At 47.7% G+C, this 16,121-nt stretch overlaps 1 protein-coding gene across 2 annotated transcripts in view; it reads left to right on the forward strand.

Annotated features, from left to right (window-relative positions):
* The first annotated feature begins 1,425 nt into the window (after positions 1-1,425).
* Positions 1,426-16,121, forward strand: part of DOCK8 (dedicator of cytokinesis 8) — a 209,058-nt gene continuing 194,362 nt past the window's right edge. For both annotated transcript variants that reach the window (XM_059142619.1, XM_059142620.1), the window contains exon 1: positions 1,426-1,697. In XM_059142619.1, coding sequence (XP_058998602.1) covers positions 1,645-1,697 — 53 coding nt within the window. In that variant the 5' untranslated portion in view covers positions 1,426-1,644. The remainder of the gene's footprint in view (positions 1,698-16,121) is intronic.

Raw genomic sequence — 16,121 nt, forward strand, 5'->3', positions numbered from 1 at the left:
GGGGAGGGAGAAGCAGGCTCTCCACTGAGCAGGGAGCCTGATGCCCGGCTTGATCCCAGGACCCTGAGATCAGGACCTGATCCCAAGGCAGATGCTTACTTCACTGACTGAGCCACCCAGGTGCCCCACAGGCATTGATATTTACAGGGAAATGTCACCTGACCTGCTCTGAGGAATTACTAATCTAACAGAGTCATCCAAAACTGGAGAAAAGGAAGGTGATCAAGAAGAGACTCAATTCAGTCCTCAGGTGTTTTACTAATATATTAGGTTGCCAACGACAACCACACACATACGTGTGGCTGTCATATGTGAGCTACACGTGTAATTTAAACATTCTTTCACGCAAGCCACATTTTAAAGAAGGAAAAACAAACAGGTGAAAATAATTTTAATATTTTGTTTGCCTAATATCAAAACTATTATTTGAACATTCAATTAATGTAAAAAAAATCACTAACAGGATATTTTTGCATTATTTTTTCTACACTGTCTTCAAAATCTGACGTGCATTTTACATAGCACACCTGAATTCAGACGACATCTGTTCCAATGGTCAGCAGTCACCCTGGGCAGCAGTGTAGCTCTGAACCAAAAATATCTTGCTTTAGTATTTTTTAAAAAGGGCAAGTTGCCAAACAGAGGCAGAATTTAGAGAGTGCTCTATTATAGCAAACCAGTAACTTGAAATAAACATTTACTTTCCCACTCTGGTGAGCACTGGGACTTTTCTGATTTTTCTTGAGTTGGGTCTGGCCTCTTAGCAGACTTCTCAGTCTGAAAGCGCAATAAACAGGGCCGCAGCATATTCTTGAACGACAGGAAAGAGGCGTGCAGGTTTTTCCCAGAGAAAGGCATTTATCCTTCTGTTGGGGGGGGGGGGGGAGAAGAAAGAAAGAAAAAAGAAAAAAAAATTGAAGGGGGTGTTAGGGAATGACTTACAATGTTTATTCCTTGGCTGGATTCATTATATTTACATCAAGTGCCCCAGGAAGGTTGCGGGACCCATCTTTTGGAGAAGTTGATTTGTAGGCTGGTTGGTTGGTTTTTGTTTTCAAATCTGCCTCTTCCCCCCGCCCCGACCCCCCCCCCCCCCCCGCCGCGCCCCCCAGGCTTGGAGCGGACCCTTCCGAAGGCCCAGCCCCGAGACGCGCAGGGCTGGCCTCCCGAGCCGGCAGCCGGGCCGAGGGCGCGGCGCGGGCGCCCAGCACGTTGCCCCTCGTGCCCACCCGCGCTGGCGGTCCGGCGGCTCCGGGCAGGTGGAGTTTCCGGCCTGGCCCGGGGTCGCGGGGCCCTCCGCCCGCGCTCGCTTCTGCCCGAGGTCAGGGCCCCGGCCGGAGCGCGCCGTCGGTCGGAGCATCCGGAGGGCAGTCCCGCGGCGTGTCCACACCCTCTCGCCCGCCGCTCGTTGCGTGCCGGGCCGGGCGCCGGGGGGCTGGCCGGGCTCGCGGCCGCCGCTCCGAGGCTGGGCCCTCCCCCCCGCGGTGACCGCAGCGCCGAAGGTGGAAATGCGGAAGTTTCCAGCGCCGACTGACAGATGAGGCTCGCGTCCCGCTCGGCGTGCGCTGCAGCGGCTCCGCGGCGCGCCGGGCCCCCGCCGTCCGCGCCCCGCGCCCCTAGAGGCCGACCAGCCGCGCGCGGGCCATGGCCACGCTGCCGGGCGCAGAGCGGCGCGCGTTCGCGCTCAAGATCAACAGGTAAGACGCGCCCCGCTGTGCCGCCGCGCCGCCCCGGCGGACCGAGCGGGGACCGAGTCCCGGGGACGCCAAGGTGGGCTGCACCTGAGACCCCCCGGAGCGCCCCCTGCCCCCCCGGCGAGGCGGCCGCGCTGGGGCCGCTGAGCGCGCGACAGTCTCCGCGCGCGCCGCCCCCCGCCCGCGCGCCTCCCGGACGATTCCAGCCCTCCCGGGTGTCCCGGCCACCAGCGTCCCTTCCCTGAGCGAGCCCTCGGGGCCACCTCCCTCGCCGACCCCGCCTCGCACAGGTGGCCGCTCCGGGCAGGGTGAAGGGCGCGGGGTGAGCTGTTGCTGGGCTCGGCGCTGTTCAACTGCGCGGGCCTTGGAGGCCGCTGGGAGATGGGGCAAGTGGAGAAGCGGTTGCAATGAGAGTTGAGTTTCCAGGCAGCGGCTGGAGGACTTCGGCTGTTCTGAGCCGGGCTTTTCACCACCACCACCGCAGCCCCCTCCCCCCCCCCCCCCCCGCCCCGAAGAAGTTTGGCTCCTGTTGACTTCGCTATTTTTATGCCCTGGTCCAAAGGAGCCGTGAAGTGGAAAAAGTGATTTTTTAAAAATTCTCCATTTAAATAAACAAAAAGGAATGGCCTGTGGCTGGCATTTTGTGCATTTCCAGCACTCTGGCAAAGAGCGAAGGACAGTGAATCCGCTCCGCGTCCGAGGCATAATCCAAGTCGCGCCACTCAATGCGAGCACGTTTGCAGCTCCAAGTTCTCGCCGAGGTGGCGCAGCTGCAGTCCCTCAGCTGAGAACTGCTGACAAGTATTGGGGGACCTTTTTGTCTTGCCCTGAGAAATTGAGATTGTCCGGTGAAAAGATAACATGAACCAAGGACCTGAAGGGTCAACTTATTATTGTACGGTGCCCTGAGGGCTCTAGGACTTGTTATTCCTCTTTTAGCTGAGCCGGCAAGAGGGTAGTTGGACAGTACGTGTGTAAGAAGTGCGTGTGGGGAAGTTGCAGCCACAAGGCATTAGACGCCCCCAATAGGCAGTAAGGACCTCCCCAGGGCCCATTGGGCTTCATTGCTGGTGGATGTCCACCTGCTGGGTGGCTGTGGGCAAAGCATTCTTGGTGCATATTTCTTCATCTTTAAAATGAATTTAATTATTAATGTGCCTCGTATATTAATGTTAGAGTACTAAAGGTACTAGTTAAGAGGCATGAAGTCCTCAGGAATCTCTGCCTATGGGGATGTTTGTTTGTTTGTTTTTGTTTTGTTTTGTTTTTGCATTACGGTTCATGGCTGTTGCAAACCACAAAGGGCGATGAATTCATTTGGTGAGTATGGAAACCCAAGTGTAGTTAGTAATGGGTGGCCCACTTGCACAGCTGTAGCTCCTCTGTCCTGTGAATTTTAGGTCGGGAGGCGTGGCTGGAACAGAAAGATGTTGGAAACTGTGGAGTTTGGTGGAGCTGATCTGGGCGGAACAGCAGGGCCTGCGCTAATGCTATACACACTCGAATGCAGCCATGGGGTTGGACATGGCCTCGGGGTTAAGAATAAAGGTCTCAGCTGGTCTCCGGCCTGCTTGCAGAGTTGCCTCCTGCTATACACCGTGTGACCCCAGGCCTGTTATTTAATGTCTCTAAACTTTGGTTTCTTTATATGTCAAAGGGGATAATCATAGGACCTACTTCTTATGACCGTTGGGAAGGTTGAGTGAAATAATAATGTCTACACAGTGTCTGTAGTGCGTGGCTCAGAGTAAGTGTTAAATGTCAGTTGTCACCATTGACATTGTCATCAGCTTCATCAATGTCTCTAACATTGTCATTTTTGAAAGCCGAGGGGAGAAGGGTAGGAGAGGAAGCTGGCGTTGGAGAGCACTTTGGGCTGGGTCTGCCGTTGCCAGTGACAGGTTGGAGCTGCTGGAGTGGGTGTTTTCCCTCATATGACTTCCATCCCGGTGCTGAGCTCACCGGACACACCCAGTGGAACAGGGTGTGTGATACAATTTGAACAAGAAGAGCCCCATTCAAGTGAAGTAGAGAAGGTTCCCTAATCCTCAGGCAAGGAAAAGAATTGGATATTCCTTGGGGGGTGGGGAGGGTCTGCTTTGCCTTTTGAAGCATTTGAGTATCAGGTGAGTTATACTAAGGAGCTTAGCAGAAAGTATTGTGCAAAGGAGAGGGTTGGTAAGGACATACCTAGTATTAGTATCATATAAAAACTCTCCCTTTATTGATCCCTTACTCTGTCCCAGACACTGTGATGTGCTTCATGGATTACGCCACTAAATCCTTACAAAAATTCTGGGAGATGCACATGAAAGCTCATACAGGAAGACAATGAAGCCTGGAGAGGCAGTTTGCAAAAAGCCATGTGACTTGGTCAAGGCCACCCAGGCAACAGTAGTAGAGATTACCAACTACTCCAGAAACTGTGCTCTTAATCGGGCACATGTGCTATCTGGATGCATGAGCCGTGATAATTCCCCATAAAACCAAGCAGGGAATTACTTTTTTAAAATAACTGGCATCTCGTTAGCAGCCCTGACAAACTTTTCTGTGCTCTGATCGGTTTTTTAAACCACCAATGTGACATTTTGCAATTTTGCAGTTGGAAAAGAGAATGTTTTCGCTTGCATGCCTCCTCAGTGTTGAAATATGGCCCTCACTACATTTAGCATGGGTTCCTATTAGAAGTCCCTATTTTTTCACCTTTCTATTCAGAATGAGATGAACTATCCCTTGAAAAATGTTTGTTGGGGAGGGGAATAAAATCAGCATGCTCCTTGTTATGGAAATATTCAAATCTGATGTATTAAAATTTTTATCTGTAAAGAGCTCAGTTTTGCCTGCACCAACCTCAGGAAAGAGTGAGCAGACTAACTCACAGTGGGAAACGAGTGTCCCCCACTGCTCCCAAATTCTGTGGTTTCCTGTAAGCTACATTGCTCAGTTTAGGGGCAGGGCCAAAGCAAAGTAGGAACCTGGGAACGCCCACTAGTCCCCAATCACCACGATTGCCGTGGCTCTCCCAGGCTCTGATGAAACCTAAATTCCCATATTTTGGAAATCCACATGTTAGTAGAGAGTCCCATCCTATAGGTCTTTCTGTTTTGTTTTGAGTACAGAGTAAAATTGTATGATGCAATCGTATAACTCGTTACAGTTAAACGTTTCTCTAGAACCCGTGTCTCAGGGAGATACAGGGAAAAGATCTGAGCTGGGGAAGTAAAATTTAATTTTGCATAAGTGTCACATGCTCATCTTCCTTTCTATATAATTGTGGCTAAATTCCTGTGCCCAAAAGAAGGACTCGTTTGAGTTAAGAAATTCACGGTAATGTTTGTATTTGGGATTTCAAACACTGCTGCCTTAAATGTCATAATACAGTCCATGTATGAGCACCAAGTCTTATCAACTACCCTTCTTCTTTCCTGGCATTTAGTGCTTCCATAGATTATAAAAATTATTATGAATATTTTGAAAATTCATTAAGTGAAATCTGGTTTTCTTTCACACACAGAAGAGATAATAGAATCTGGCATGTATTAAAGCAAAATAAGGGGCACCTGGGTGGCTCAGTGGGTTAAAGCCTCTGCCTTCAGCTCAGGTCATGATCCCAGGGTCCTGGGATCGAGCCCCGCATCGGGCTCTCTGCTCTGAGGAGAGCCTGCTTCCTTCTCTCTCTCTGCCTGCCTCTCTGCCTACTCGTGACCTCTGTCTGTCAAATAAATAAATAAAATCCTTAACATAAAGGATCTCCTGGACACTCGGGATGGAAAGGATGAAATAGTAACAGCTTATACTTACGACATGGCTACTGTATGGCAACTTAAATCTTGGCACGTTATGATTCATTGACCCCATGAATTGTGAATAATTATTACCTCCATTTTACGCACGGAGAAACTGAGTACAGAGAAGTCCTAAAAATTGTCCAAAGTCACAAAATAGCTAATGAAGGGCAGAGCTGGGGCTCAAATGCAGCAGCCTGGCTTCAAAATCCTCTCCTTTAATCTCTATCCCATGCTGTCATCTCCGTTTTATTGTAAGATAATAATAGAATAAGAAATGTTTACTCACTGCTTGCTATGTGCCAAGCATTGTGCTAATAACTTTATCCATCTACATTGCACTGTTGTAGAAAAGGGACAAAATAATTGCCATTATTTAATGGAAGATAAAAACAAGGAACCGGGAAAACATTGCATTCAAGAATCCCAGTGATTTTGGGCATAAGGACCAGAACAAGATGAAGGTATAGAGATCTCCCTGAGAATTATATGTAGGCCTTTTCGTCTGTGAAGATAGCCTAGGTGTAGAAATCTATGTTTAAATGCACATCAACAGGGAAGCAGTGCTGTTCGTTAGTAATGAGGACAGAGTGGGGGTCTTGGTGTTTTCTGGAACTGCTTGATTTGTCAGACACGTTCTAGACCAATGGCCAACACACGAGGCTTTAGGCAATCAAACTCAGGATTCTGGTCCTCACTTTCCGAATTGCTTTCTTCCATTCTTGGGACAGCTCCTTGAACTTTGGGCGTCAAGGGCAAATGAAAGAACCTTCTGCCAGGGTGACATGTCCTTCCTTTGGAGTTCTCTTAGTTCTGACAATTCACATGCATTTGCCGAGCAACCGTTTACTTCTCCATGGAACATAGATGTATAATTACATCATGTGGTTACCTGTGGAAAGCAAATATAATTGCATCACCTGGGGGAAGAGGTAGAGCTCCAGGGACCCGGGTCTCCCATCTCAGTGCCCCAGACAGAGCTAGTGCTGGAATGGGGACACGTGACGAGCTCCCCGTCTTCCTGTCCTCTTGTTTAACAGGGATTGCGAGGAGGCAGGGATGTGATGCTCAGACTTCTTGCCAAAGAAGGCTAAGAAATGGGAGCCCTTAGTTCTTTTCAGTAGCAAACGATCAGGAGCTTATTATGTTTTGCAACAGAATGTACTTTGCTGGTTCCCACAAGTGTCTAGTCAAATTTATTAGTAACCGGCAGCCACGAGTGTTCTCTAGGGTCTAGGGAAATGCACACATTTATACAGTTGTGGCAAGTGTGGTCCTTCTGCTTCTGGAGTTTGCTCTGTAATGGTACAGTTGGCTGTTTGGACAACTTGGGGACACACAGACTAAAAACAGGCTGAAATTTCTGAAAGTACATATAAAGGCATCTGTACGCCTGTGTTTGGTGAAATCAAACAAATTGATAAAGTTGGCATAGGATGTTGTGTCTTAGTGCATTCAGATCAGACACAGGACCAAAAAAGCAGGATTAGGGGTGGCAGAAACAGAGCTTCCCCTGCCCTCTGTTCTTTTCATCCATGTTCAACATCAGAAATAGGAAACAAGTAAGCAAAAATGTCGACCACCCATAAATCACAGCTGCTAACCTTTGCATGTATATCCTCCCTTTTTTTTTTTTTTTTTTACAAAAATAAGATCATATTGTGCATGCTGCTTTAGGGCTTTTTTTTTTTTTTTTTTTTTTAATTTTAAAATACCTTGAACAACTCTCTATGTCAGTCAGTATAGATCTACGCTATCATTTGCATAAGGCCCTGTAAAACTGCTCTGACTGCATAGACAATGATTTATTGAATTCATTTTCTGCTATTGTACCTCAAGAGAGTTTCTAGTTTTTCGCAGTAACAGACAGAGGTTGATGGAATGTCTTAAACATACATCTTGATGTGTTAGTGCTACCTTAGAAATTCTGGGAGTGGCCTTGCCTTGTCAAAGGAAAGAAACTTTCTTTAAGCTTTTGATACACATGGACAAATTGTCTCCCAGGAAAGTTACAGTTACTTCTGCTTCCCCAGCAGCCTAGCCCAAGACTGATCATTTCCTCACATTCACACCCCTGGTGGGTTTTATCATTCTTTTAAATCTTTATTTGCAAGCTTGACCCCTGCCCTTCAGTGTCTCTCACTTCTCCCTGTTTAGCTTCTCTGCCAGATCCCTGTGTGACCTATGAAGTCCTGCTTCAGGGATTAAAATGGTCATACATTTCTCCTTCTTTTGCCTGATAGACAACTAAAGATGGTGGTAACCTCCATCTTCCTTGGTTTCTTCCTTTATTCATTGAATGGGTAGGTTAATGATAAAGGTAGATTGTTCTAGCAACTTAACTTTCTTCATTCTCTTTTAGATTCTAGTTGTCACACTTTCACTCACTTTGTACCGTCACAATCTAATCTAATCTACCTGTCCTTTCATAAACTCTTGCTCTTTGAGGTGATATGGCAGGTAGGGAATCAGAATCCCTTTCTATCACAAATAAGATCCAGATGACGTCATTCACTGTGTTTCCTCTTGGATCCGGGTGTACATAGACTGACCTTCTTCCGCACTTTTTTGGCTCCCTCTGGCTCTGGGATTGACTTTATGTTTATACAACATGTTAGTGTCGCTCTGCTCAGAAACCTCGAGAGGCTTCACGAGTGCCCTTATCATCCAAAGGATAAAATTTATTGTACTTCCTATGCAAGAGGTCAAAGATAAAAAATAGGGAACAGGTTACCTAATGGTATTCAGGCTAGACTGGAACTAGATCAAGAAATGCAGAACTGTAATCAACTTCTTTCTTCCATCTGTTGACTTTCTGGTGCATGGATGAGTTTGTTGGGAGACTTTGCAAATCCTAGGCTCATAAGTTTGAGGTGGTATTCATGAATGCTCTCCAGCTAATGAGCCTTACTCTGTTCTAAGCAGGTCATGGAAGTTGTGGCCTTGCCTGCAAGGAACAAGGACATCGACCCAAGATTATGGACCGGGAAGGAGGGAGACTTCCTTTGCCTCTTAGCCTTGCCCTTCGGGGCATTGTGCTTTTAAAGTGGTCATTTTGGCTTCGTGCTACTTATTCTCAGAATACATCCAGAACATTCTTGGAGGTCCTTTAAGAATTGCTCTCAAAGTTTAGAGTACATTTATTCTAAAAAATAAGCTCAGTGGCATGAAATCTTTTTCCCTTGATGGAGAATCTGCTTTTTGCCTTACTTGGAAAGTTTCAAAAATGTAGCAAATTTAGAGAGATGGTAACATGGCAAGTACCCGAGGGCCTGATGAACGGAATGAACAAATGTGAACTTTTGGTCACTTAAAAAAAAAAGATTTTATTTATTTATTTGGCAGAAGGGGAGAGAGAGAGAGAGAGAACACAAGTAGGCAGAGAGGCGGGCAGAGAGAGAGTGGGAAGCAGCCTCCCTGCTTAGCAGGGAGCCCGATGTGGGACTCGATCCCAGGACCCTGAGACCGTAACTTGTGCCGAAGGCAGAGGCTTAACCCACTGAGCCACCCAGGTGCCCCCACTTTTTTTTTTTTTTAAAAGTAAGCTCCATTCGGGGCTCTGTCTCATAACCCTGAGATCACAACCTGAGCTGAGTAAGACCAGGTGGCGGGCACTTAACTGACTGAGCCTCCCAGGTGTCCCAACATTTGTGACTTTTGTCTTAGATATTTGTAAATGGAAAAAAAAAAAAAAAAAAGGACATTACAGATAAATCTGAAGGCCCCGTATTCTGCTCTCCCATCCTGTTCTTTCTTTTGCTTCTCCAGAGGCCAGCACTACCACCAAGTTGTACTTTTAGTGTGTGTATGTGTGTGCGCGCACGTGGGCACACGTCCGTAAATGATATATTGTGTGGTTTCTGGCTTGAGCCAAAGTCATTAGCATTTGATCCGGTCTGCGAAATTAGATAATCTCAGTACGAGTTAATAGAAAGATATGACTGTAGAATCACGGAGCTGTTTTTTAAAGGCCTCTTCGAGTAACTGTGAAAGCAGTTGCCGAGAAGAGCTCCGAAGATGATTTCAGGAAGACCGCTCTATCAGAATAGACTGCATGGCCCTTCTTGGGTGACGTTGTAAGAAACAACCAATGAGGGGTGCCTGGGTGGCTCAGTGGGTTAAAGCCTCTGCCTTCGGCTTAGGTCATGATCTCAGGGTCCTGGGATCGAGCCCCACTTTGGGCTCTCTGCTCAGCGGGGAACCTACTTCCCCCTCTCTCTCTGCCTGCCTCTCTGCCTACTTGTGATCTCCGTCTGTCAAATAAATAAAATCTTTTTTAATAAAAGAAAAAAGAAACAATCAACAGCAGGTATTTACATGTGTACAGTCTGGTCATGCTTTTTTCAATCATTCCTGACATTATAGTCACATTATTCATTTCCTGGAAAAGCCAGGAAATTAAAAAAAAAATTTTTTTTCTCCATCTGATGATTTGCATTTGACCTGAGATAAGGAGTTGAGTTGATAACATGTTTATTTTTAAGTAATATGTCATTTGTTAAAGATCTTACTTTTAAAAATTTATTTGAGAGACAGGGAGGGCATGAGCAGGGTTAGGGGCCGAGGGAGAGGGAGAAGCAGACTCCCCACTGAGCAGGAATCCGGACATGGGGCTCGATCCCAAGACCCCGGGATCATGACCTGAGCTGAAGGCAGACCCTTAGCCAACTGAGCCACCCAGGTGCCCCAGTAATATGGTTTTTAAAACATAGAATAAAGAGTCTGCCTCATTGCCTGGACTTTTGATTAGAAAAAGTAGGTAGATTAGCAAAAGAGGGTATGGTGTTTGCTAAGAAGTGTGTGGCTTCTCTGGCATGGGTAGGTCTGCACGGTTGGGCTGGATTCCCCCCTGTTTGAACAGGGAGATATAATCCCTTGGGGCACCAGACCTCCCGTGAGAAAAAATGGGAAGAATGGCCATAGATAGCAGGTCTGTCCTCCAAATCATCACTTTGCCTTGCTGCGACACAGGGCACAAGGCACAGGGCAGCATTCCGCACCCAGAAAACCCCTTCTGTGGTAGAAGTGTTTGAGCTGTCTGCCTTGAGTTCTTGGCGCTGTCCTTGAGAACTCAAGAGAAGTTGAGCTCTCACCAAGACAATAGACCCTCCCCCTGGGGTCCCAGGTCCCTGGGGAGTCCAACCAGAGCTGCCTACCGGGTGCTTATCACCCAGCAGGGATTTGCACCAGCATGACCGTCTGCTTTCCCTTCTGCTTGCAGAAAACATCAGGCTCAAAGTCCACCAGAAATGTACCTTCTCCGGCGAGTTCACAGACATGTTTCAAGGCAGTGGCGGTCATCTGTTCTCTGCAGAAACAAGATTGTCACCTCCCTGTTGAGGTCCTCCCTGGGTTGCTTGACCTACTAGTATTGCCTTCTTTTGTTCCACATCGCTGCCTGCTCTCACGCTATCCCTTGACAGGGGATTTCCACTTTACCTGTTGTGTGTGGCTCTCTCGCCAATCACTTTGTTCAACTCACACGAGTTTTTTTTTTATTGTCTTTAACTTTCTCTAGGCAGCGTGAGGAAGGAAAAAATAGCAACCAGCATCTGTTCCCCAGAATTCAGCAGGAGTGAGCAGCTTGACATAAGAGAACACAGGAGATGGAGTTTTTGTGGCTGGGTGGGGAGCAGGGCTAGAGTGTTGACAGAACCCTGGGTAGGATGGAGGAATTCCACCAGCGCTGGAGGGGTTCAGCCAGGCCCGGAGGCACGGGGAAGGGAGTGACAGAGGAAACTGGTGTAATGGGGAGGTGAACTGGCCAACCAGGAGCAGAATGGGTAGGGTAGAGGGAGCTCGGTGAGATGGATCTGGAGGGAGCTGCAGTCATCCCCATGGTGAGGTGATGAGGTCTGGGATTAGGCTCTGGTCACAAGAAGGGACTGAGAGGGGACTGTGTCCCCAGATACTTCAAAGGAAACCAACTGGACTTGAGAAGCACCTAAATAATTACTCATTAGCTCATGTCATGCACCTTGACTATAGCCTGCTCTGTGCCTGGCAGTGTTTTAAGGGTCATGGATAGGGCCACAAACAAGACAGACAAGGTTCTTGTTCTACAAGAAGTCATTCTCCAGGGGTGCCTGGGTGGCTCAGTCGGTACAGCGACCGACTCTTGGACTCTTGATTTCGGCCTGGGTTGTGATCTCAGGGTCATGAGATCGAGCCTTGCATCAGTCCTGCGCTCAGCGCGGAGTCTGCTTGACATTCTCTCTCCCTCTCCTCTGCCCCACCCCCTCTCACGCACTTGCTCTCTCTCTGAATAAAATAAATAAACCTTTAATTAAAAAAAAAAAAAGAGGTTATTTTCCAGTGGCAAGATCATAAAGTAAAGCAGGAAAGAAATAAGGAAATACAGGTAAAATGAGTGCTACGCAGAGAATGCTCAAGAGCCGTGTGGAGAGTGTGGCTACCTCAAAAGAATGGACAAGGGAGGCCTCCCCGAGTGGCTCAGTGACGGGGACCGGGACTGGGCGGGGGAGTCAGCGAGGGCCGTGGCTGGAGTAAGAGGAAATCTGGTGCGCTGGAAGCAAAGAAAGAGCCCGTGTGTCTGGAGTAGAGCAGGTGATGGGAGAGTGGGAGAGGTGAGGGAAAAGTAGGCAGCAACCAAATCCTTCCAAGTCGTGGGGAGAGTTTAAGTATTACTCCCAGTGCCGTGGGAAGGTTTCTGGAACAGAAGCGTGATGCAATTGACTTTTGTTTAAAAGTGCGCTCTGGCTTGCCCACAGAGAAGCAGAGGGTGGGAACAAGGAGTCAGGTTCTAGGGGACGGTGGTGGTGGCAGCTGGGTCTTCAGGGGAGAGGGCTGTCAGGTCAGAGATGCAGCTTGGAGATTGAGCAGATGGGTTAGATGTGGTCCAGGAACAGTGGGAGAAAAAGACAAATCACTGTGTCTCCGGGGTGGGAGTTCTGGGTAGACAGGGATGCTTTTTTTTAAGATTTTATTTTTCATTTATTTGACAGAGATCACAAGTAGGCAGAGAGGCAGGCAGAGAGAGAGGAAGGGAAGCAGGCTCCCCGCTGAGCAGAGAGCCCAATGCGGGGCTCGATCCCAGGACCCTGGGATCATGACCCCGAGCGGAAGGCAGAGGCTTCAACCCACTGAGCCACGCAAGCGCCCCAGGACATGGATGCTTTGCACAGAAATTGAAAAGACTGGGTGAGGAGCAGGCTTTCAGGGTGAATCAAGAGTTTAGTTGGAGGCATTTTACGTCTAAGATGCATATGAACAGTGCAAATGGAATTTTCTACTATGTAGGGAATATAGTAGTAGGAAATTTCCTATTATGTAGGTTTATTTAGAAATCTGAGACTCAGGAGAGAGGTCAGAGCGGGATACTTAAATGTGCAAGTCATTACCATGCTATTTTTCAAAAAGGAAGAAAAGAAAATATTGAAGTTATCTGGATAGATTTTGATAGCCACAGAGCTGTGTGTATGGTATGAAATCATTCTTATTGAAAAATAAATATGTATATATCTCCCTGTAGCGATAACAGATCAATGCATATGATAAGGAGACCAGAAGGACATATGTGGATGGGTTATCAGTGTTACACCTGGGGAGTTAGTTGTGTGACTGATGATTTTTGTTTCCTGGCATGTGAAGCGTGTGTTTGCATGGTATGTATATTTTCCAAATTTTCCTATGAATTTTTGTAACTGGGAAAGGTGAGATTTCTAAAAGAGATAACGCCATGATTTCCATTCGGGGAAACTGGATAAGGATGGTGGCATTGAGTCATTATGAAAACCTGGAATCCGAGTAAGTTTTGGGTGGCTGACTTGGCACTTCTCTCGTAGAGTTTTTGTTTAAGAGAACATAGGAGGCTGCGCACTGATGTAGAGTTAGCCCTCCTGCCCTGCGAGAGGATTTTATTTTTTACCTTACTGAAGGTGATGTGGTCACTTGGAGGTGAAACTTCAGGAGCCAGGCTGGCCTTTGCCATGTCCTCTTTTTCTTGTTCTGCACCATCAGCAATGTTCCAGATGGGTCCGTAGCCTATGCCGGGGAGTCAAGACAGTCAGGGGAGGGCCGTGCTTGCTCTCTGAAGGTCTTTGTGTTTATAAGCCACGAAGATTTTTGGACTATTCGTTATGACCACATAACCAAGCCTACTCGGATCGATACAGAGAAGCATAAAATATACAACATATCTTATAGGGTAGCTTGAGATGTAGTCTCGGAGCTTGCACGAGAGGTCCGGATGGAACTCATTAATCAGGAAGTCATCAGTGAAGGTAGGAAAATGTAGTGGGAAAAGGAAAATAATGGGACGGGGCATGAGCCCCTGCCAGTTGGTATAAGAGAGAAAAGCTACAAAAAGAGAGGAAGAAGAATTGGGCTCAGGCCTGGCAGACAGTGTAGTGCTCGAAAAGCAAGCTAGTAGGGCAATTCGAAAGGTCAGAGGACAAAGGAAGAGCCATTGGGTTTGCCTTGCTGGTGGTCAGCGTAAAGGTCTGAAAAGGCAGTTTTAGTGAAGCTGTGGGGAAGGAAGTCAGATTTCAGAGTGTTGGAGGGGAGTCAGGGCAGGGGAAATGGAGGAAGCTGGGAGCTTTAAAAAGTTCAGACGAGGCAGAAGAGAAAGTGGGACATCGGTAACCAGAATGTTCCAACAGACCTTTGACTTTGGCGCAGACGTCACACACATGCTGGACAGAGCATGCTCTGACCGGAGAGGGAAAGCGCAGGTAGGTTTCATTCCCATAAAATGAGTCTTAACACATGGATAAAGATAAGATCCGATACTGCCTGATAGATTAAGAACATTTTGCTTTGCACCACCGCTGAGACCCTTAATCATAAATACAATATTCTGTTTATCTGTTCTCTTGCGGGGAGATTCTGAAACTGTCTAGACACTGTCAGGTGTTATGTTTCAGAACTAAAAATTCTTTGTACTTTATTATCTTTATGTTTCTGTGCTTGAAGGACAAAAATTATAGGAAGGAGCACCAGGATCAGTTCCATTTTGCTACCTAACAAACCACCTGTTGTGGGTCGAATTGTGTCTCTCCCCAAAGATTCCTGAGCCCTGGTACCTGCGAAAGCCATCTTGTTTTGGAAAGAGGGTCTCTGCCGATGTAAGTTAAAGGGGGCCCCACATCTAATCGGTGTGATCCATATAAGAAGAGCCACAGAGCCACGGACACACACAAAGAGGCCACGTGAAGACAGAGGCAGAGACGGGAGTCACGCCTCCACAAGCCAGGGAACGCGAATCTGCCGGCAACCTCCGGAAGACAGGGAGTCAAGGAAGGTTTCTTCCCTTGAGCATCAGAGCTGGAGCATGGTCCTGCCGACACCCTGATTTTGGACTTCCCCTTTCCGGAACAGTGAGGGAATAGATAGCACTGGGTTTGTGGCTATGCGTCATGGCAGCCTGGGAAACTAATACGTTACCCCAAAGCTTATTGACTTAAAGCAACAGCAGTTTCTTGTGTCTCATGATTCTGTGGGTTGGCATTTCGGGTTGGGCTCAGTGGGGCCCTTCTGCTGGTCTTGCTGTGGTCATTGGTGAGGCTGCTATCATCTGATGGCTTGGCTGGATGGGATGTCTGTGATAGCCTCACTCACAAGTTTGGGGCCTTGGTGTTGCTGTCCCTCTTCACACGGTCCTTATCCTCCAGGAGTCTGGCTCGCTATTCCTACTGGGGTGGAGGGAGCTTTCTAAGAGGAGGAGAGTGGAAGCCACAAGGCTCCTGGAGGCTGAATTTGGAGCTTATTAAACATTCCTCCTACCACATTGGTTGGCTCAAACAAGTTACAAGGCCAACGAGCTTTAATGGATGGGGAGATAGACCCACCCTCTCAGTGGGAGGAGGTGTGGTGTGTTTGGCACTCATATTCCGCTTTAAACTCCATGGATTTCAGCAGAAGGTCTTGTCATTCCCTGTTCCCATCACAATACCCATTTTACTGGCTGGGAAACTGGGAACAGATTTAATGGACTCCTTCGAGGTTACCAGTGAGTCATGCTTTGTGAGAGGCTTCTCTGGCCCATGGATGTCAGCTCTGTGTCTGGAAGAGCTAATCACAGTCCTGCCTGGAGGCAGGTGAATGAACGTAATAGCTTCTTGGGTTTCTTTTAAATCCCGTAATTACATCGATGGAGCCGAGATGGCAGAGCTGTCTGGTGCAGAGGCGAAGCAGCAGTGGGACGATACCGAAGAGACAAGGAGCTTGGAAAGTCCCAGGTGTCACTCCAAGGAGCAGGATTTGAGGCCAATGACTAGAAATGGGGTCAGCAAGCTCTTTATTCTCAAGAGTTACCCTGTGGGCTTAGAGCTTCGGTGGTCCCGTGTGAGTCCTGGCTGGGAAGCATTAAGGTGAGTAGAAGAAGAAAACACACCAAGGAAGGCAGAAAGACCGGCCTGTCAGGACGATACATGACGTGGGCTGTGTCCGAAGGATCACAGCTAGGATTGCTTTTAGCTGCTGCAGGAGCAGACAACCCTACAAAACAGTGGCTTCAACAGATGGGGAGTTTATTTTTCTTACGTAACAAGAACTCCAGTGGTTGGCAATTCAGACCTGGTAGGGGAGATGCCACTGGAGACTTTGTGTCTTTCTGTCCCGTCATCCTTAGTGTGTGGCTCTCATGCTCATGGTCGTAAGGGAGCTCCTGAAACTCTACGCA

This window comes from Mustela lutreola, chromosome 12 (assembly GCF_030435805.1).
Source record: "Mustela lutreola isolate mMusLut2 chromosome 12, mMusLut2.pri, whole genome shotgun sequence".
Classification (NCBI taxonomy): Eukaryota; Metazoa; Chordata; class Mammalia; order Carnivora; family Mustelidae; genus Mustela; species Mustela lutreola.